This window comes from Zonotrichia leucophrys, chromosome 5 (assembly GCF_028769735.1).
Source record: "Zonotrichia leucophrys gambelii isolate GWCS_2022_RI chromosome 5, RI_Zleu_2.0, whole genome shotgun sequence".
Classification (NCBI taxonomy): domain Eukaryota; kingdom Metazoa; phylum Chordata; class Aves; order Passeriformes; family Passerellidae; genus Zonotrichia; species Zonotrichia leucophrys.
This window is the reverse complement of record NC_088175.1, coordinates 26,446,629-26,467,879: the sequence shown is the minus strand read 5'-3', so window position 1 is coordinate 26,467,879 and position 21,251 is coordinate 26,446,629. Positions and strand designations below refer to the sequence as shown.

Sequence of the window (21,251 nt, the reverse complement as noted above, 5' to 3'; positions counted from 1 at the left end):
GTTTTATTTTCTACTCACCTGGCCAGTATGTTCAGTTTCATCCTTGTTAATTAGATACATTAAGAAGAACCTGAAACAAGCACATGAAGTGGGTATTAATGGAGGAAACATGATCTCTCTGCCTGACCTTTTCTAGTCTGGGGTATGTGTGGAAGATAATGCCAACCCACAAAGCAATGACACTACTAGGCATCTAAAGTGCTTAATTTAAGGGGGAAAATTCTGTCCTGAAGCATGCCTCCTGTGAAAGTGCTAGCAGATAAAAAATCTGTAGAAGTAGAAAAATGCAATTTAGCATTTCCTTCGTTTCAATGTGAGGAGCAATACCTGAATTAGACATATGCCAAATTCTGAGCACGTATGCTCCAACATGACACCTTGGAAGAGGTTACCATGGCTACTGCGTGAGAAGTGTGGTAAATACTGAGCTGCACCAGAAGATCTGAGCACTGCTGCTGTACAGCTGATAGGCTGAGCCTGTCCTTCCCCAACACCTGAGCTCAGTCAAATGTTGAGAGCTTCAACTAATTAGGAAGACTGTAGAGTCAACTGTGGTCTGTTTAGAAGTAATACTAGTGATGATTGGTCAGTTTCGGTGCAGGGAATTTGGAATGAGGCTATGTGCTTTCATTGTGAAGGAGGCAAAGTACAGTGATTTTAACAGTTGTCTAATTAAAGGGAAATCTGGATAAAAAGATGTTCACTATATCTTCTATTATGAAGAAAATGGCCATTTTTAATTTACGGTGAATTAGAGGTTCCCATGTAATAACTAAGCAGTTTGATACAGTAAGAAAAGCTTGGATGTTGTAGACTAGTAAAACTAGAAGAAGTTCAGATGCAGTATTCCAAAGCCAGACTGCTATAAGATTTCATCAGCTTCTCCTTTCATTCTACTGGTGCAATTCTTGTATTATTAATTATCTTTGTTGTATGAGTAACTAATGCAATAAGAGTAACTTTTTTAATATCCTCTTACTAATGAAAAACTAATGTCCTCATTTACTAATGAAAGTGGAAGAGCACTCTCTTGGGAGTTTGATACAGTCTAAACATGTGCAGCTCCTGAGTGCTTCAAGGTTTCAAAACACTCCACTGCCACTAAAGAACTATAGGAATGGAGTTAACTATTTTTTGGAGCTTATCTTTAAAGAACTTTCTACAAGTGCCTTTATTTGCTTTGGTTTTGTTTGGGTTTTCTTTTTTTTTAAATTGAAGCCAGTTTTCTCTGGTCTCATCAGTATTACTAAGCCACCAGAAGTCACAACCAAAACTTCCAAACTAAAGCAACTTAATTAAACTGTTCCCTATCATTCCCCATATCTGGCTTTCCTCCCAGCAGAATAAGGAGCTGATGTGCCTTCTGGTCTTATTCTACTAAGGTACCTCATGTGCAAGGTGAGCACCTTGAAGGTAACAATCAGTATGGAATAGAGCAGGGGAGACCCCAAAGGAGAGGAAATGTTCCTCAGTTTTCTAGATTTCTGGCTTGGGATTTTCAGCAATGTGTGCACCTAAATGACACTACATCTGAAAGGTCTCTTTATCATAATTCCAATTGTAAAATGTACTTACAGGTAGTTTGCCAAGTTATGTTCTTGCAAAGTATGTGTTTCAAAGCCGTGTGGAGTTGTGTCAAAGTAGTCATTGCCGATTCCACAAATAAAGCATTTGGTCTGAAAGCAAAAGTTGTGGTTATAGATTAATTTTAACTCAAAAACACTAATTGGTGACAATCTAGGTGAACAAGAGCAATGAAAAATGTAACGTGCTTCCTACCTCCATGTCCTCTCTCACTTGTTCTTGCTGGTCTCTTAATTCACCAAAAGCATCAATAATCAGACCTGTTTCAAATAGAAAAGTAGCAACACTTCAGTACTTAGCAATATTCATATTGCAATTAATGTCATTCCTCCAGTGTCTAGAATTTAGTGTACTTATACATACAGGCACAATCTTGAGAGTGGAAAGACTTTTTTGTCCTTTGTTATTAAAAATAATATTATTTATTAATATATAAATATTATTATTATTTAATAGTTCATTTAACCTTACACAAACTCATCTGTTTTGTTCCCATAAATGAAATTAATTTTCACTCTCCTTCTCATTAAACTCTCATATCCCAAGTCTTTTTCAAAATAGACAGCTCTGCTCCCACAGCCCACCTTGGACAGTTAGTGAGTCTGCTTCGCATTTGAAGTATTACTCCTCCACTTTCAATGTTTTAAGAAAAGAATTGGATAATTTTGGAGACTGTGACATTTGTAACTTTTGCTCAGTATAGATGTGCTACATTTTTTTCTTTGCCTCAAGGTTGCCATAAAATAGTGTGTTTTTTTCCATCAGCCTTAAAGAGTTTATGCAATGAGTGTTGAATGCTGCCCATCACCAAAGAGGGGTCTTGGTTGCTGTAAACCACAACCGCAACCCAAGTAAAACTGCATATCGGCCTGTAAAGAAAGGAGGAAATGGAGGAAAGTTTTCTGGAGTCACATTAGACATCAGGATGTTAAATGGCTATGTGCCCATGGTGACTTTCTCCATGTCATTTACCCTTTCCAACTGGAAACTCTCCATTCCCTGGGCAGCTGTGGTGATTCCAGGCTAAAAGTGAAAAGGGTGTCTTCAGCAAGCTCTCCAGAGTTTTAAATGCTTAGTATAGGAGAAGAGTGCTCCTGCACAAGGTTCATTATTGTTGGATAGTTACAAACGTGTCCATAAAGACTGCAACCCACCTACATTACATTCCTTGTGCTTTGACTTTGTGTAGTACTTGGGAAAAGGCATATTATGTATAAATTAATATAAAATTATTACCTTCAGAAATAAGGATTTTATGAATTCAGGAATAAGTCTTTACAGCAACACTGCTAAATTTACCTCAAATATAAATATGGTTTTTGATGGTGAAATAATTTTGAACAATGTCTACTAAGGTAACTGATGGTACCTTGAATAATGGCCAGTAGGATAACAATGACAAAGAAGAAAAATGTGATGTCAAAGACAATTCGGTACATTTCATAAGGGTCTCCAGCAGGATCCTCAATTTCATCTCCAATGCCACCACCAGCTCTTACACCCACATACATGTGGAACAGGTAACACTATAAAAGAGAGAGGAAAATTACAGATACATTTACCATGAACTATTCTTTTGGGATTTTTTTCTTGTTTTTTCAAATTATTCTGCTCTGCTAATGCTCTTGACAATTTAAGTAACAAACAAATAGTAACAAGAACACATAATATCATTCCTCATGTATCAAGCACAGTGCACCAAAAATCTGTTACTGTCTTAACTAATGTGATTCCACCTTCAGGTACACTTACTAAGAGGGGGAGTCAGCATCAGCTGTTACCTGCTCCTCCCTCACTGGGTCTTATTTCAGACTGAGACTATTTTGGGGTTATTTTTCTTGTATTTGTTACTGTATTCAACCATATTGTATTCCTTATATTGATTTCTAAGGTTCTATCTTGCTCTGAGTAAGAAAAAGACATCTTTTAAAGTCTTGCAGTGAAGTTTAGCAATGTGGAAAATATTGCCATAAAATGAATAGTAGGATATCTGCAAGTAGATGTAGCTGTTTGTAGGCTTCTATATAAATTAATTTTGCAATACTAGATGTCTGATTTATTATATTGTAAATTAGTTCTGATCTGTGAAATGACCTTTGTTCAGTTCAATGTAGAAGAAATCACTTTACAAAAGTATTGTCATATTTTTTAAATATATAAATCTTAATCAAAAAAATCTTTAATAATGTGTATATTTAAGCTCTGTAAGTATTTTTGAATGGACTCTTCTGTCAGAGTGATAAACTACGGATGTTCCTGTAGGATTGGCTACAGAGTCTTTTAAACCACCTTCAGCCACACAGTGTGGGTTAAAACCAATATCAGTCTCTAACCACAGCCAGTTTTCTGGGGTCACATTAGATATCAGGGTGTTAATAATGAGTATAAAACCTGGCATTAGCAAACACTAAACAGAGCTATGCATCCATTTTTATAATGCAATTTTACTGATAACATAAGATGCTAGTTGTACTTTAATAATACTTTAAAATGTAGCTTAGAATTGATTTACCTCACTTAATAGTGTGTTTTAAAATGTAGTATAGTTTTATAACTGGTGCTGTTAATATCCCATAATTCATATAACCTAAATAAGGACAGGAAGAGCTTGCACACTTGCAAATATTTGAAACAGGGCTTCTTTGTTGTGACAGCACAGCTTCTTTTTGAAGCTCTGACTAGTTTGTCCAGAAATTCCTTTTTTACTTTGAGGGTTTGCCATCCTCAGCTGCAAAAGCATTGTGGCACATCATAAACCACAGTATTTAGGAAAAAAATTCAGAATACCTTGCTATGTGTCATCTGTTTGCTGTTGAGTTTAGGCCATTGGAGAACACAGATGGAATTTCAAGACTATTTGTATTTCCAAAATTATATGTATCAAGAAGAATAACCCAATGGATTTAATGACAAACACATCCCTCCTTACTCATGGTTCTGTATACATATGAAAATTCAGGATCATATTTGGGGCACATGGTGATGTTTTAGTTACCGTCATCATGTCGTCACACTTCATGTCTGGTTCATCTTCATCTTCACTTTTGTTGTAGAATTTGCGGAAGAAGTTGAAAGCCACCACAGTGTACAGGTACACTACCACAGCCAGGAGTCCCACAGTGAGCACAAGCTGTGTGTGGGGACATGACATGAAAATCGGTTTCAATGTCATTTGGACAGAAGAGACATGCCTGCTTGGTGCACTGCCTCACATTTAGTCATACTGTACCTTTCCCAATAGGGAAATTATTGATACAAGTTATGTGTGTATCACCAGAGCAATTTTTTACATTCTTTAGTTTAAAAATTTAATTATAGTAACCTAAAGCACTGGATATACAATAAAAATTAAATAATAAAAATAAGACCCTTTAGATAATTTGACAATTTCAAATAGGACTTATTAGGACTTATAAGGAGTATTTTCTCTTCCAAAGCTGTTTAGCAAAGCCATTGCTAAAATGGAGAGAAAATTTTTTAGATGAGAGTAAGTAATTTTCAGGTCCTGCCTGTAAGGAAATAAAATCATTAGGGGAAAAAAAAGTTTAGCAGTTAATAAGACCAGATTATATTGTCTGTTGAAGCTGGTGTTAGAAGATGCAGCTCTGGAGAGGAGTTTACTCAAAGCTACATATTTTTAAAAATGCAACAACCAGTATTTACTCTTTGAAAGAAACATAAGAGTATTGAAGGACAAGCTGATCAATTATCACTATCTGCAGACCTGTCAGCATGCTCCCAAAGTGAACATTTCAATGCAGAAATCTGCAGCTGTCTTTCAGTGTTCATATTTACTTGCCAAAAAAGCAACAAGATTAGAAAAATTATTCACTGCTGGTTAAGAATGTAAAAGCCATGGTCTTGAGTTAAAACAGTTTTGTCAACTGCTCAGTTTTGACTACGACATTTTTTAAGCAATTCATAAGGAAGATACATAAGTCATTACAATCATTAAAATTAATATGGACTTGGTCTTCTTGAAGTAAAATAAATAGTATAAAATCAGAGATTTCATTTGTTTGTGTGATGATAACACTTCATCACTGTGTGTGGGTATATTTTTATGCCTCTTCCAAAACATCATGTGCTATAAAATGTTTTGACAAATCTAGCAGGGCATAGGTGTGGGCTTAGAATGTATGTTACTGCATTTGAGAAGAAATAGAATGTATATGTTTGAAATTATATTTTGGGGAATTTAGATTTCTTAAATGTGAGTTTAAAAGTAACTGTAAATCTTGCTTTTTGTTGTTATTCTAGCTAGGAACATGGGTTCTTTGGAGATCAGTGCATGATTCCCTGCAGAAATTTTAACAATTAGTTTTAGAATTACACTTTATTAAGCTGATTTTTGCATGACAAAGGGCCATAGAAGCATATTCCGCAGTGCAGAATGCCCACATCTTTAAGCGCATTCTTATTAGCCAGGTATTGAAATCTCAGTGCCCAAATCATTATTACTGCTGTAGCTAAGGAGGGATTGTGTACTCTTAATATCTATTACCAATCACCTCATCATTGAGGATACAGAACAAAGTGGTTAGGAAGTAACTAATATTCTTATATTTTTCCAAAATTGTGTGTTTTCTATGGTGTACAACACTTTACCTGTCATCACTTGGTGGGTTTACATTGTTATAATTCCATAGGGTTTAGCATACATTAAGTGTGCTGCAGAAGATATGATCAATCCTACCATGTTATAAATGAATTGCATTCCAATATTTTCTTTACAACAAGATTTTTCCAGTACTTTTACAAAGTGCATTTATTTTCAAACCTTTTAATGTAGCACCTACCTGTTTGCCATTGTGAGTGACTGAAGACAAAATAGTTCGCAATGTCTTAAACCCCATAGCAATATCCAGCAGATGAGCAGCAAAGAAGAAGTTGTTGTAGTGCCCAAGGATAGACATAGTAGTGTACCAAGCTAAGTATAAGAATGACTGCAGAGAAAGTGAAAAGTGGCAGAGGGTTAACAGGTGCTGATGTGCATTATTAGATCCAGAAAATAGAGCTTTTAAGTCACTCAGGTTGTTGTAGCAGGACACTTCACCTACATGGGGATTAAACAGCTGAAACTTCACCCAGCTTTTGAAAATTACCAGTGATGGAGTGGGAGGTCACCCTGCTTTTGCTGTTGAAAAATGCTGAGACCAGCTGAGACCTGACTCACCAACCCCAAAAGCAGACATCACAAGGATGTGAAAAACCTGTGTTTCCTGACAGCTGCTGGCACAGGCAGGGATGTGGAAGGCAGGTGTTTCCTGAAAGAGCAACCAATGATTGGTGGTACTAATAACTTATTTTAAGATGAATGATGCTCTGTTGAGCTAACACGACTAGCCTGGGAGCAAGTGAATTCCATTCAATCACTTTATGTTGTAAAAACTCAATCCCACTTTTTAATGGCAGGGATTTCTAGCACCCCCAGAGGTGTGTGTAGATTCTTTAATGGAATGAGAATGCTCCCCAGGGTTACTCCTTGAGGCTGAACCAAAGAAATCTGTCACTCATGTGGGCAAGTAAAATAACAATAATTATTGAACTTCCTTTAAGACCATTAATTTAATAAATAAAGTACTATAATAGCAGTTTTAACCATCTATAATGTGCCTATATAATTCTGAGTAAAACATCCTTTAGTCTAATCACAAGACAGAAAAAAATATTTTAAAATGGCTGTGTAATGCAATATTATTTGTGTATGTTTGTTGAAAATAAAAGCAGATGGTGGAGGACATACATGTTTAGAGTAAATCAAAGCATATTCATCTAGGCTAACATACTCACATTATCAGTGAAAACAACTCCAAGCTTCCAAATGTGGTACTTGGTATCAATGGAGCTTAGCCTAAGAAATAAACAATTTGTGAAAAGCATAAATGTCAAAAATAAATATTGAATTCTCTATTTATAAACATGCACTAGTCGTGGCACTTCAGGGTTTTTTGCTGAAGGTGATGATATAGATTGTTCATTTTTTGAGTGATCCAGGTACTTCATTTTTTCAGAGTATTCATTAATTCTGAGCACAATAAAGAGTTTCTAATCCAACAAAACTGATGTAACAATTTCAGGAAGAATGACACTCCTATATTCCAGAGTCATGCCAAAACTAGTGAAATGCAGAAGACAGATTGTTTAAATTGAGGAGGTAAGTGTTCTATTTAGTGTAAATTATTCCCAGAATAACCAAGAGAAAAGGTAATGCCTTCTGCAATATTCTAAATATTTTATCAGCCATTGGATGGCATGCAAAGGGAAATCTCTGTTGTGCATCTTACACATTAAGAAAACCAGCTCCTGTAGGAGCATAAATCACTTGGGACTGGGACAATTTCAAGCTCTCATCTTGACTTACTGACTAAGTAAGGAAAACATCTCTGAATCTGTACTAGACACCTGTTATCTAGGTATTATCAGTTTTTCAGTCCACTGGTTTATAACTTTGTTATAAGACCTTAAAAATGCTGCATTAATTACTGTTTAAAATGAAAGAGTGACCAACTATATCAGTCAGCATAAACTCACTGATTTTTTTCCTTACTTTTATAACACAACTGTGTTTTGAAACAAACAAAAAACTGTTTCATTTTACTTCCACACTAGGAAGACTCATCCTTTCGAATTCTCCATCTTGAGGAAAACATCACAACAGTTTCAAAATGAAATCCATTTTTATCTTTGATGATGAAATTATTCCAACACATAATTTGTCTGTGAAATTTAGAAATCGTACCATGACACCAGTGATGCCTCTTCTGGTTCACTCTCTTCCAATGGACTAAAATCAAGGGCACTCTTGTCCAAACCCAGAAGTTCTGCAATGCGCTCTGCTCCATATAAATCTCCATACTTGTTAATAACCTAGAAGGGGAAAAACAGAAGGTTTTGATCACAGAAACTCCTCAGTGACATTCACCTAACTCTAGACCAGTAGTTTTCAGGAATTAAAAACGAAGTCCTTCACAATTAACACTACTAGAACAGTAAGAGCTCCCAGGAAACCCAGGGAGCATAAAAAAGAAAATAGAAGCATTAAAGGCTATTATCTGAAAGCTTATGTATAATTTTCTGTCATTTAAGCTGGCATGTTTTTCTTTTTTTAGGGCAATGAGGGGGCTTTGTATCCTAAAGATGACAATGATTGCAAATCAGACCTGCTGGCTGATTGACAGCACAAAGTTATTTCAAATGTCTGAGTCTAGGAAGGAAACCACAGCCTTCTGTCTTCCTCCTTCCTCCCACCTACACCACAGCTGCCTTTTCACTGAGATATTTAACACAACAACTTCCATAAAACAAATTCCAGTTCTCTGTTATTTCTGTATTTATGTGTACAGAAGCATATGGATATCCAGACTGACCAAACAGTAGATTATTGCCCTGGAAAGCATAATAGAAATATAAAAAGCCTACCTTCCGTTTCACAAATTTGTCCCAGTAATTGTTAGGGAAGGACCTACATAGATAAGGCAAAAATATTTCACATTATTTAATTTGTTAGGGGAAAGGAAACAAAACAATGAAAAAAAGAGAAAATGCCACATTTCTGATCATTGCAAATTTTTTTCACTCACTGCACTTCAAACTAGGAGACTGATTTTTTTTCATGGGGACAACAGCCGTTATTAATCATAATTTACTGCAATATAATCTTTCCCCTCCAAACCCTCTTTGTTTTTCCCATTTGCAAATATGACTGGCTACAAAAGGTTAGCAGGATAAATACTATCACCTGATGAGCTTAACAATTCCTTAGCAGCAGGTTAGTCACTGTAATATCATTCATCTACTAAATACATACTTTATCACCCCTAGCCATAAAAATCAAACCAGATTTCAGGGAAAAATAGGAGAATCTTAAAGGATAAATAATCTTTTAGTTTATTGGATTAGCTGAACACTTGAGAACCAGTCAACAGTTTGCCAACAGAATATATAAAAATCTCGAACTTGCCAAGAAAATTCAAGATCATTGGCCAATATAAAGCAAAGATATAGATATAGATACAGATATATGTATAGATATAGCAATATCCTGGAACTCATTCTAATGATCTTACTATCTGTTATACCCATTTTGAGGAATGCCAGTTAGCAGAAAACACTACAAAATTTAAGATTTTTCTCTCATTATTTCCTGGAAATAACACTGAATTGAGAAAATATGCAGGAATGCAAAAAAAAAACAAAACTACTTAAACTAAAGGACAGTATTGTTAATATAAAGTCAATACTAGCACAAGAAAAATGAGATTCCACAACAATTCTGCTGGGATGTGAAGCAAGCTTCCCAATGACTATGCTCCAACTTTTCCCTTTCTGAATTAGAATTCTGAATTAAATTAATCCAAATAAAGGCAAATGCTTCTAGTAACTCAAATGCATGGTATATTCTACTCCAATGCTCTGTATTATTTTTTTTTGCTTGATTTGTCAGGCTTTTATGCAAAATGTGTCATAGTGTAGCCAGCTTGTGTCTATCTCTTACAAGAAACTCCAATAATTTGTCAGGGTACATCTTTCGTACTTTTAATTACTTTTTTTCCCATTATAGAAAGCGCATTTCAGTTTATACAGAACACTGGGTACCCTCCAGCAGTGGTTATTCTGGTTGTACAGTACTTGTACTAAACCTTGAGACTCAGTTAACATTAGAGGGAAGGATTAGCCTGCTTAAATTAGTCTTAATCTTTTGTTTAACCTCAGTAGACAGTGCAACATGCTGAGAACAGACTGTATGGCATGTCATTAGCGATAAGTTGACAGTGTATTTCATTAATTCTTTCTTCTGTTTGCTGAAGATTCATTTAATGGATATCTGGATGGGTTGCTATCAATAGTGATACAAACTGGTTGGAAAATAAGAAAGCTCTCCAGTTTCCCAATTAGCTTTGGTTGTAACTTTAATAATATGTGCTAGTCCATATTGCTGAATGAAATTAGGAAAAATTCTTAATGCTTAGGTGTAGGAAAACAAAGCATTCAAGAATTTCCAGTATTTTAGAAATCCTAATCATGGAAGCATAGATGGAAGGGACCTTAAAGATCACCTAGTTCCAGCTCCCTGCCAGGGGCGGGGCCCCCTTCCACCAGAGCAGGTTGCTCCAAGCCCCGTCCAGCCTGGCCTTGAGCACTTCCAGGGCCGGGGCATCCACAACTTCTCTGGGCAACCTGTTTAAGGGCCTCACTGTTATAGTAAAGAACTTCTTCCTAACAGCTAATCTAAACCTGCCAGTACATTCTGAAAAGCAGCCTGTAGTCAAGGCATTTTTTCTGTGGGAAGAGAGCTGACTTGCTGTGTTTGTCTGTGCCCCTCCTACAAACTGCTGCAGCTTACTGAGACTTAGAACCAGTATACAACCACTACAGTATTTGATAATGCCACAACTTGACCGACGTTCCTGTCAGACCTACTCAAAATCTAGGAATGCTATTTTTTACTAGCTTTACTCCTCTTGTCATGTACAAATTTTATTACCAAAGAATGGGAAAGAAAGGGAGTAGAATATATGCACTGTACAAGTGAAATAATCACTGGAAAGGATGGAAGTTATCTTTTTAACAACTTTATCTTTTTAAAAGCTTCTCAACAGAGACTAATATGTGAAATGTCTTGGAGAGACATTTTGAGGTAAAATACGTAATCCTTGCAAACCCTAGAAAATGAGAAGGAAGTGGAATATATGTGTTATCATAGTATTTATTAAATAAACAGATAATAGTGGATTTTGCATTAGAATCTACTACTGTAGCATCTAATATAAGGGGCTAAATGCATTTATTTTAGATGAACTAAGTGACAGGTGGACAGGAAAGGTTCTAGACCAGTGGCTAATGAGCTGTAATATTATAAGCAGTTTACATAGAGTCCAGTTTTACTTACGGAGTATTGATAACAAGGCGATCCCATTGTCCTTTAATATCATCCTCAGTTGGTTGCTCAGTTATGTATAGTCCATCAAATTCCAGCTTTCTAGCCACCTCCTTTTCTCTCTTGAATACAACCAGAGGGACCTGTGAAAGTGATGGTGGCCATTTTTGTAATGGTTTATGTATTTTTGGTTCTTTGTAACACAAAAATGTGAGACCAAACATGACACTAGAATCTCCCACACTAGGCAGATCAATGCCTAGGCAGCCTCTGAGCAATGGCCAGCTCAGCAGTCAAGCCCCAGCCCTCCCCACACACAGTTTTTTATTGCTGAGCATGGTGTTGCATGCCATGGAATATCCCTCTGGTTGACTGGCTCAGCAGTGCTGGCTGTGACCCCTCCCAACACACCTGCTGAGGGATGCACAGAGTGGGTAAAGCAAAGACAGAGCCCTCACACTGTGCAAATGCTGTCCAGCAATAACCAAATGTGGCTGTGTTACCTGCACCGTTTTAACCACAAATCCAAAACACACACACACACTGCTAGGAAGAAAGTTAGCTCCGTTTCTGCTGGCCAGAATACAGGAGGAAAACATCTCCTTATTGAGCAGTGAGAATTTGTAAACAGCTAGGTACAAATGCTATTTCAGCATTAGCACCACCAACCACCTTGGGACATAGCCAATGTTTAAGAAACAGAGTAGCAGTAAGATTAAGAACTTGCCTTTAGGCAGTAATATCCAATCACACAGACAAAGGAGATGACAGTATGAATAACTGCTAGTGCTCTGAGAGCAGGTGCCATGTAGCCAGTACTTTCTTCTAAAACAAAAAACACCATGCCCTCCTCTTCTTCCTCTTCAGCAAAGGAGTTCCAGAGATTAGAGTCTTCCTCTACTTCATCAAGTGGCTCTTCTGTCACCTGAGAAAAATTCAAGCATGTTGAAACCAAAATAAACTTAAAAGTTTTTCCTTTAATGACAAATGATGTTTTCAAATCCTGCTCAAAGAAGATGATAGATCATTAGCTTTAAACATTCTTCATTTGCACAGCATAAGTCACGTCATGTCACTGAAAAGAAAATCTGGAGAAGGACAATACAGGCAGTTTACAAATCTCTCTAACAATGCCATAGCAAAACTAAAACATATGAAAAAGTTATGCAGAAACTATTTCTTGGAAGAAGCAAGGATGAAAGGGTTATCTATTATGACTGGGGTTATCTATTATGAATTCTGGGTTTTTTATGTAATGTATGTAGTTCCTGATTGCTCCAGTCTAAAAAGAAGCAAAATTTTAATATAATTTTCATATAATCAACAGTGTACACACTGTCCATAACTTTTTATTTCATGACTCAGTTTAGAGCTTACAAATTATGTACAGTATTTCATCAGCTGACATACTGCCCTAAATTCTTCCAATGACTTTAAAAACCTGCCCTTTAAAATGAAATCCCTATGGGTGCTTTTTTGACAGCTTTGCCTGAAAGCTAAAGTCCTGTTCAGTCCTGTTTGACTCCCACTGACCCTTTCTTATGTATGACAGATGGACTTGCACTGAGAGACATGAACTTTTGTCCTTGCTCTTCAACAGAACGGGTCGTCGCCCACCAGACTCAAAGAAAAGCAGAAGAGAATGGGGAGAAAAGGACACTGACATAGACAAAAGCAGAATTCCACATGTATATTTGAAGTCCATCTTCTTTAACCTTGTGGGAAAAAAAGAAAGGAGAAAGCCCTAAACAGCCATGACGTCTTTCTCCTGGAATGTGCATTCTGCCCAGTTTCCAAGAGCCTTGTACATCTTTACCTGCCCTGCCTCTGAGAATGTAACTGTGTTATAGGGGCTGCATTTCAAGGCATTTGAGAACAGGACTCAGTTATTTCTAGACTGAATGTTCAGCCAGCTGCTTTTGTTGTTGAAGTTTTTTTGTTTAAGTAACAGAATATGTAATAGAATATGTAATATTGGAAAATACAAGGTTCATCAGCTTATTACAACTTTCATTCTATATCTAGGAGGGGAAAATCAAAAAGTCCAGATTTCAGGATAAGGATAAATCAGAACTCTTCTTACAGACTTCAGTGTGGAAAGGGGGAAAAAAAATGAGGCTTTTATGGATGGGAATTCTCTTTATTGAATTCTAACCTGTTTCTTTTCAAGGCTGTGAAGATTCATTAAAGAAATTAGATTAATTAAAGAAATTTCTTTAGTTGGAAATTAAAGAAAAAGAACAGGCTGCTGAGGATGTTTTACTCTGTATCATCTGGTGTTACATACCAGAACCTGAAACAACTGTATATTCAGGTGAACCTCTAAGATTAAGTTTAAACTGTGGATCTATAGCCTTCTTCATTAGCGAGCTAGACAAAAAGAGCTGTAGCCTACTATAAAAAAAAGAAGTTACTGAGAATAATCAGATTAACTGAAGTCTCTTAATATCTTGAGAACAAATAAAAGAAAAATATTTCAACAGTTTTGCCATTTGAATTATTTTAGTCGATTTCAATTTTAACAGAACAAGATCAACAGTCCAAACAACAACAGACTTATGTGATTAAATGGAAAAGTGCCTAGAAATTCAACTATAAAGGAGAAATTAAATAAATTTCTTTTCATTCAGCCTGAATAAAATAAAAACAGAGTAGTACAAACATTAAATTATTGTATCTTCTGGTACTAACAAAAATATTTAAAGAACAATGTTATCTTACCTTGTAAAACAGAAGAATAAAATTGATGGCAAATGCAACAAATAGAGCAAGAAACCTTAAGTTGTAAAAATTTCTTGCCAAGTAATGCTGAAAGTAAAAAATAAAAAGTAATTAAAGGTAGCCCATGAGTAATACCAAAAGAAGAAAAACAGATAGCAAGATCTTTAAAACAGTAAATACATAATTGTGTTTCCTTCATACATCAGTTATAATGAGCAAGAGCATTTCTTGGCAGCCTATTCCCCTCTTTCATGATAAATGGAATTTAAATAATGGCCTTAGAATTATAAGTCAGAGAGTCTGAAACAGAAAGTGTGGAAAGATATGTTAGAATACTGCAAAAAACATGCTTGAGAGTTTTTAGAGAACTCAACATTTCGTGGTTTTAAGAACAAAGAAAAATACAAAGTAGAGTGAAAGACTCTAGAAGTTAGATTATGGAAAATAGGGAGCTCCTAAAAAGGAGCTCAGGAGGCTAATCTGTCCTGTTACAAATTACACACAGAAACTCTCAATTGTATAACTCTAAAAAGTATTATAAAATCACAACAGACTGACTACAGCCAATCATCTGAACACTGATACCATATTTTCCTTTATGATGACATTTCTCTCCCAATTATCAAAAAAGGGTTCTATAAAGAAAATTCAATTATTAAAGAATTTAAGACAAACTTACAAGCATTTTTGTCTGATAAATTTCCAAAGCTTTGAAGAAGTTAGCCATAACAGCCTCTGGTTTCTCAATTTTTTGTCCATGCCTTCTCTTCTTTTTCTTCATTTTTCCCTCTTCTAGCTGCTCAGATTGTACTTCCTTTGCTTTATCTTGTTTCTCACCATCTTCCATACTAGAAGAAAGGTTAACTAAACAAAAATATCTAGCCAAATGTAAATGCATTAATTTCAAATGAATTTGAGTTCATAAATTTTGGCCTTAAAATTTAGTTTTTGTACTGCATGTAGCATTAGAGGAATTTAGTTACTAACAAAAAAACTTCAAAACCTGGGCTTCCATATGTGTGACATGATGTTGAGACATCAATAGGATTGTCTTAAGTATAGACCTTTATGAGATGCTTAAAAAAATTAACTTAGGCAGATAAGAGAAAGATAAATGACTCTGAGGTAAATATTTAAACATGAAGCAAAATGGAAAAAAATATGTAATTATGTATAGCTTTTGAATCTCTTAGAATCTCTTGGACACCTTTTGTGTGTCTGTGCAAAATATTTTAATCTTTTACTACAATGTGGCTGCAGCTCCAGGCAGACAGGATGCTCCTTAAAAATAGGATGCTGCTAAAGCAAGGTAAGTATTTTAAATATTGTTTGGCAGTCATATATAGGATGACTGGACAAAGGAATGTATCTGCTGTCAAGATCTGATAAAACAGCAATAAATAGAAATAGTCGGGTTAGTTAAATCTTGAGTTTTAATGATCCAATAAAAATTCCATGAAAATTGTAGTGAGTAGTAGGGAAAGCAGAAAGCATAATAAGTTGCAGAGGTTTTTAAGACTGGTGCTCATTTTTAAAGGAAGTTATGCGAATTTTTAAAGAGACAATGGCCACAGATCTATACATGCATAATTGTCAAGGGCCACAAAATTGCCATTGTGTTGCCTAGTGACATGGTCTGCCATCTTTCAGTATATTTGCAAAATACTTAGGATGTACCCCTTAGTATATTTTCAAAATACTGATGAGACAAAGTGTACATAAAGTTCTTTGAATACTGAGCATTTCTTGTGTTATTTTGGCCAAATTATTTAGCATTAGGAAGTACCAAGGAGTTAAACAGGAATTTTGTAAAATTAACTTACTCAGCCTTCTCAGCTTCTGCTTTTCTTTGTGTTCCAGCTTCTTTTGCAATTTCAGATATCTGGAAAAAGTATTTTAACTGTCAAAATGGATCCATTCAGATAAAATTCTGGTAACTTTAGTTATTGTCTTCTAAGAAACAAACAAAATAATTAATAATATTTTTATAGCACTTTACACTTTTAGTGTTTGATTTTTAAAGATAGCTGGCTCAGGCTATATTTTAACAGTGAAAAAGGTAGAATTTTTTCTGTATAATGTTATCAATATTTTATCTAGTCCAGTGGACCGAAAAACTTAATTATACACAGTGATCAGGCAAATTATGTGACCAGCTGAGGATGAAGGTAACTACACCCAGATCATACCCTGATACTAAGGTCACCCACAAAGTGGAGTTACTGACTGAAACTACAAACAATATATTAATGTTATCATCAAAAATCTGAAAAACATTTCTGTAATTATCAGATATTACAAAACTCAATTACTTGGCTGTGATCAAGTAATGCAACTGAAAACAAATACTTAAATAACTTCTGCTTACACAATGTTTTCTTCAAGCTGTTTATCTTATCTGGGCTGATGGTTCATTAAACCTTTATTGGCACACTACACAACCCTCTTAAGTGTTGTGTTTACAGCTTTCCCTTGAGATAAGGAAAAACCAATGCAGAATTTTACAGATGGCTGACTGCAGCAACGAAGCTGGGGCCTGGATGTCACACACCTTTAGGCTGGGTGTTACAAGATCAAAGTAAACTCATTTCAAATGCAATTTGAGTATCTAAGCTTCAATGGAAGTCCAAGAGATGCAGGCCCTGACTCAAAAAGAAATCTAAATTTGTCTCCATTTCCTTTTGCAAAAACCTGTCCTAACTCAATCCTCTCCTGTATCCTCTTGAAGTGCTTAAGACAGCAGTTTTCTCTTGGTCCTACATTTCCAGTTAACACATACAGAAGAAAAATGTTAATGATAAGCATTATTATGGAGATAATAAGTTGCGAAAGTAATTGAAGTATACTATGAAAAAATGGGGTATGCAGAATAAACAAGACCATAAATAATTTATAGCAAAAACTGTGACTAGAAATTTGCTAGCAGTTTATGTTTTGAATAAAGTCCAGATGAACAGTAACAATTTACTGCACTGAAATCTAAACACTAGGCTAAAATTTCCTGTTGGTTTTCAAATGTGTAGAGATTATAAAGTAAGTTCTTACTGACAATATATATTAACCAGTTAAATATAAAATAAATCTGTTATTAAAATTCAGTAATTTATTATTATTGTAATTATAATTATTAATATTATCTTAAAAGAAATACAAAAATCTCTTTAATTTACCTGTAATCTTTTTTTCTTATGAACTGTGTTTTCCAAAGGCGTTTGGATCTCAGTGCCAAGGATTTCTGCAATATCTCCAAGTCCAGCATCATGACCATGTTTTGATCCTTCTTTCTTTGTAGGAATGCCAAAAATGTCTGCAATTATGTCAGCTTCTCCCTTTTCACTCTTCACAAACTCCCCGAGTTCAGCTCTTATGCCATGCTCAGCACCTTCAGCTTTTTCTGCTTCCATAACATCATCATGGATTCCAAACTGTGTTGGATCAGGCATATCCCCTAATATTTTTGTAACTTTTATGTTTTTGGCTCCTTCAACGAGGCCACCCCCAAATACAGTGCTCCAAAGAATCTGGAATATCCCCCACACTATAGAAAAGAACATTTGGAATGTCCCTACAAATAGGATCCAGAAAAAGGAGAAAAACACTTTCACCATCTCTTTTATTGTCATCTTTTTTACTTTCCTGTATTGTTTCCTAAGGTTCTTCACAGTGACCATTTTCAAAAAGTTGGCAACATTCTTTTTCACTGCAACACAGGCCACTGCAAAAGCTGAAGCAGGTTCCAGGGACTTCTCTTCTTCCTCATCATCTCCAATATCCACTACATAGGCAGGCTCTGCCTCTTCCTCCTCCTCAGGCCTCTCAGATGAATCTGTTTCAGAGATCTGGGATGCTAACTGCATTTCAAAAATTGTGTCTTCACAGAAATTCACAAAGAGTTCCATTTTTTCTTGCTCTCCACCTTCATTTACAACATCAAATATGAACTGTCTTTTAGATTCCTTCACCTGTGGCTTCTCCCACTGCATTCTACTGGATTCACTGATTTCAAAGTAAACTCTTTCTATTTTCTTGGCCCCACCCATTATTTCAATACGGCCAAGGTATGGTTCAAAGTAATTAAGAACACTTTCTGCAGGCTCAAGTAAGCTCTGAAGGCGTGGATCATTAGGCATGTGCTCTGAAAGGTTTGTAAGCAATACCACTACATTAAATCCAATGTCTTTGGCTGGTTCATGGAATCTTTCCACAAAGTCAACATAATTGAACATGTCATTTTCATCAGCTTCTGTACAGGACAGCAGGAAATCAATCTCTGACTGTATGTATTGCTTTTGAGCCTCCATTGATTTTTGAAATTCCTTCTTGGAAATTATTCCTTTACCATCTGGATCATACTCTTTGAAAGCATCTGAATTAGTCAGATCTTTTAACTTCAGGAACATGTCAAAGAACTTCAAAATCATTTCTACATTGCTAGATGATTCTACAAGCGTGTCCACCATTTGTTTTCCAATAGTTCCATTTACAACGTTACCTAAGTAGTGTGTTATAATAGAAGGTTATTTGACAGCTACATTTTAAATAATGACATTTCATATTTCTGCTGAAAACAGAACAAAAATGTTCTTAAATCTTAGTATTTTTTCTTCCAACATGCTTTTCCCTAGCAGTCCTATTTCAGGACTATGTATATTCCAGAATAATTTTTAAACAAATATGAAGAATGTCTTTTTCCCCAAAGATTAAATAAAGGCAATTAAAAAGCAATTTAGAAAGATGAACATAATAATTGTTCTTTATGCTAGGAAGTGAGAATAGTGCTTTACAACAGGAAAGGGAAATAATCATATTTGACCAAAAAGCAAAATAGGTCCAACCTTCAAGCAGTGACAAGAGCATCACTACCATATCCTTTAGTAGATCTAGCAGCTCCTTAAGCAATTCAATCTGAGCAGAGTCCTATTAAAAAACAAAAAAAAAGGACTGTAAGATTGTTTTAAATTTGTATTTATATGGAAAACTAAATAAATTTAGAGAGAAAAGGTATCAAAGATGATCAGCTAAATTTCATTCACATTATTCAGCAACATTTCATTGTCATTGTATTATGATTGCTATCAGAAGTCTAACACAACATGCAACTTTGTGCAGCAGAGGTATTAACACCATAAAGTTAAGTTTTAATAAAGCATTGAGTACCAAAGTGCAGGTAAGGGACAGCAGAAACAAACAAAAAATATTCGTTGCTACACAGATCTGAAAGTATCTGTCTCAGAGGAAATCCATCCTTTTTCACTTCACTGGCAATATCTAACAGCATCATGCATTGCCACTAGTTTCAAAATTCTGATTTACTTCTATAGGGTGGGAAGAAATCTTGTAAGTCAGAGGACAGCAGAGACACTGAATAAGAAGGGAAATTACTCTCTGCACTGTTGCATTCAGTGCAGAGTTTGAGTGCATGGATGCATTAAGCAGAAGTCACAGAAGAACACAGAATCCTGAGGCTGTGGAGTGGGACTGTGCTCTGTACAGTGAAATGAGCAGTGCCTGTGCCCCCATGCTCTGTGTCTTTGATTAATTAACTGGATAAGTTGACCAAATATCACACTCCCTCCCTCTTTGGGTCTTTCTCAGCTTTTCTCTTGACCCGCTTATGTTCAGTGCTTTTAATGGTGTTTCTGCTCTGACAGATCCTCCAGTTTTGGCAAGAGAGAGAAAGGGACCAAACTGCCACATTTGTTATCAGAAAGGTATAACTGAGCTGTAAATGTCAAGTTTGGTTTTAATGAAGGTGAGTGCACAGACAGTGTATGTTGAAAATACCTGTGAAAGTTTCATTTGCATATTGGCAAACACATGAAGAAAGCCAACAACTGCATCCCACAGCCTACTATGAGCCAGACTCTGTTGATTACCTATGCAAGGGCCCTAAAAAAATTAAGAAAAACATATTTTTTATTTATGTCAAATAAACCAGAACAAATCAAAAAGAAGTTTCAGGCAGCCATGAAGCTACATGAGAAGGTTTTCCAAGATCTCTGGGTATCTAGTGCACAAATACCAAATGATAACCTGTTAAATACATAGCTGTTTGCATGTTTTAGTTCTCACTTTACACTGGTCCAGTCATTCCATGTAACTTTATCAAAATTTCAAAAAATTATGTGCAAAGCATTTACAAATTGATGAAAGAACATGGTCATGCTGTGTGAGCATGGAACATCTCTGTTAGTATCTTGAGAAACACATTCTGTTTACCTGGATATATTCTGTAAGAGAATTGAATATTTGTTTGGTGACAGCCAAAGCTTTAGAAAAGTTACGTTGTCCTGATTCATCAATGACATCCTTTCCTGAATAGTACCAATAGAAGTCACTGATGGATTCCTAAGAAAAAAACAGTGTTACATTTTCTAGGTTTGAAGTCTCTATGCGGTATTTACTGCCTGCATTTGTATCACCAAAATTTAATCAGTAATTCAGATGAAATTTAGCATATCTGTGTCAATCTATTTCTCATTGCAATAATATTTTTCACTCTCTTCAGAAGTGAACAATGAAAACCATTATCAAACATCGGATTCCACACAGAATTCTGAAATGTCATCTGTTTTCAAAGGAAAAAAGATACGAAAAAACTAAAAATTCTTCATTTTAGGTATCTCTTAGAGACAATTTTCATGTTTGATTCCAATAAAATGTGAATCTAAAGAAGTGAAGGAAAGCCAATATGTTATACTCCATTTTCATCTGTTTTTTCCTCACCTGAAGACGCAAGAGATAGTCAACAGTACTAATGATAATATTCACTGTTGTGGTGTTGCCCATCTGGGTACGTAAGTAATTTTGAAAATCTGAAATAAGAAGTGATTTGTGCTTGGTTAGTATACAAAGGAAAAAAATACATTATTTTTCTATTGTCATGGGGAATGCCTTCTTTTTAAATATCTTGTTGAATACAGATGCTTATGTTGTAGAAATTCAGCTTTAGACCCAGGGTACATATAAGTGGACCATTGTTATCCCGGTGACTTGGAACAGGCTTTACTAGTAATATGCTACACACCAAAATTAAATTAAGACTTAAAAAATCAAATTGAATTCT

The 21,251-nt window shown here is 35.5% G+C and overlaps 1 protein-coding gene across 1 annotated transcript in view; it reads right to left on the bottom strand.

The window, feature by feature from the left end:
* Nucleotides 1-21,251, bottom strand: part of RYR3 (ryanodine receptor 3) — a 194,180-nt gene that overhangs the window by 1,773 nt on the left and 171,156 nt on the right. Inside the window, exons 85-103 of the mRNA XM_064713454.1 lie at nucleotides 20,912-21,000; nucleotides 20,405-20,533; nucleotides 19,970-20,074; nucleotides 19,021-19,102; nucleotides 17,356-18,677; nucleotides 16,009-16,067; nucleotides 14,865-15,033; nucleotides 14,186-14,272; nucleotides 12,192-12,389; nucleotides 11,477-11,607; nucleotides 9,007-9,049; nucleotides 8,327-8,454; nucleotides 7,378-7,438; nucleotides 6,384-6,530; nucleotides 4,580-4,714; nucleotides 2,954-3,110; nucleotides 1,780-1,844; nucleotides 1,576-1,676; nucleotides 19-70 (exon numbers count right to left, since the gene is read on the bottom strand). Of these exons, the coding sequence (XP_064569524.1) occupies nucleotides 19-70; nucleotides 1,576-1,676; nucleotides 1,780-1,844; nucleotides 2,954-3,110; nucleotides 4,580-4,714; nucleotides 6,384-6,530; nucleotides 7,378-7,438; nucleotides 8,327-8,454; nucleotides 9,007-9,049; nucleotides 11,477-11,607; nucleotides 12,192-12,389; nucleotides 14,186-14,272; nucleotides 14,865-15,033; nucleotides 16,009-16,067; nucleotides 17,356-18,677; nucleotides 19,021-19,102; nucleotides 19,970-20,074; nucleotides 20,405-20,533; nucleotides 20,912-21,000 (3,260 nt within the window). The remainder of the gene's footprint in view (nucleotides 1-18; nucleotides 71-1,575; nucleotides 1,677-1,779; nucleotides 1,845-2,953; nucleotides 3,111-4,579; nucleotides 4,715-6,383; nucleotides 6,531-7,377; nucleotides 7,439-8,326; nucleotides 8,455-9,006; nucleotides 9,050-11,476; nucleotides 11,608-12,191; nucleotides 12,390-14,185; nucleotides 14,273-14,864; nucleotides 15,034-16,008; nucleotides 16,068-17,355; nucleotides 18,678-19,020; nucleotides 19,103-19,969; nucleotides 20,075-20,404; nucleotides 20,534-20,911; nucleotides 21,001-21,251) is intronic.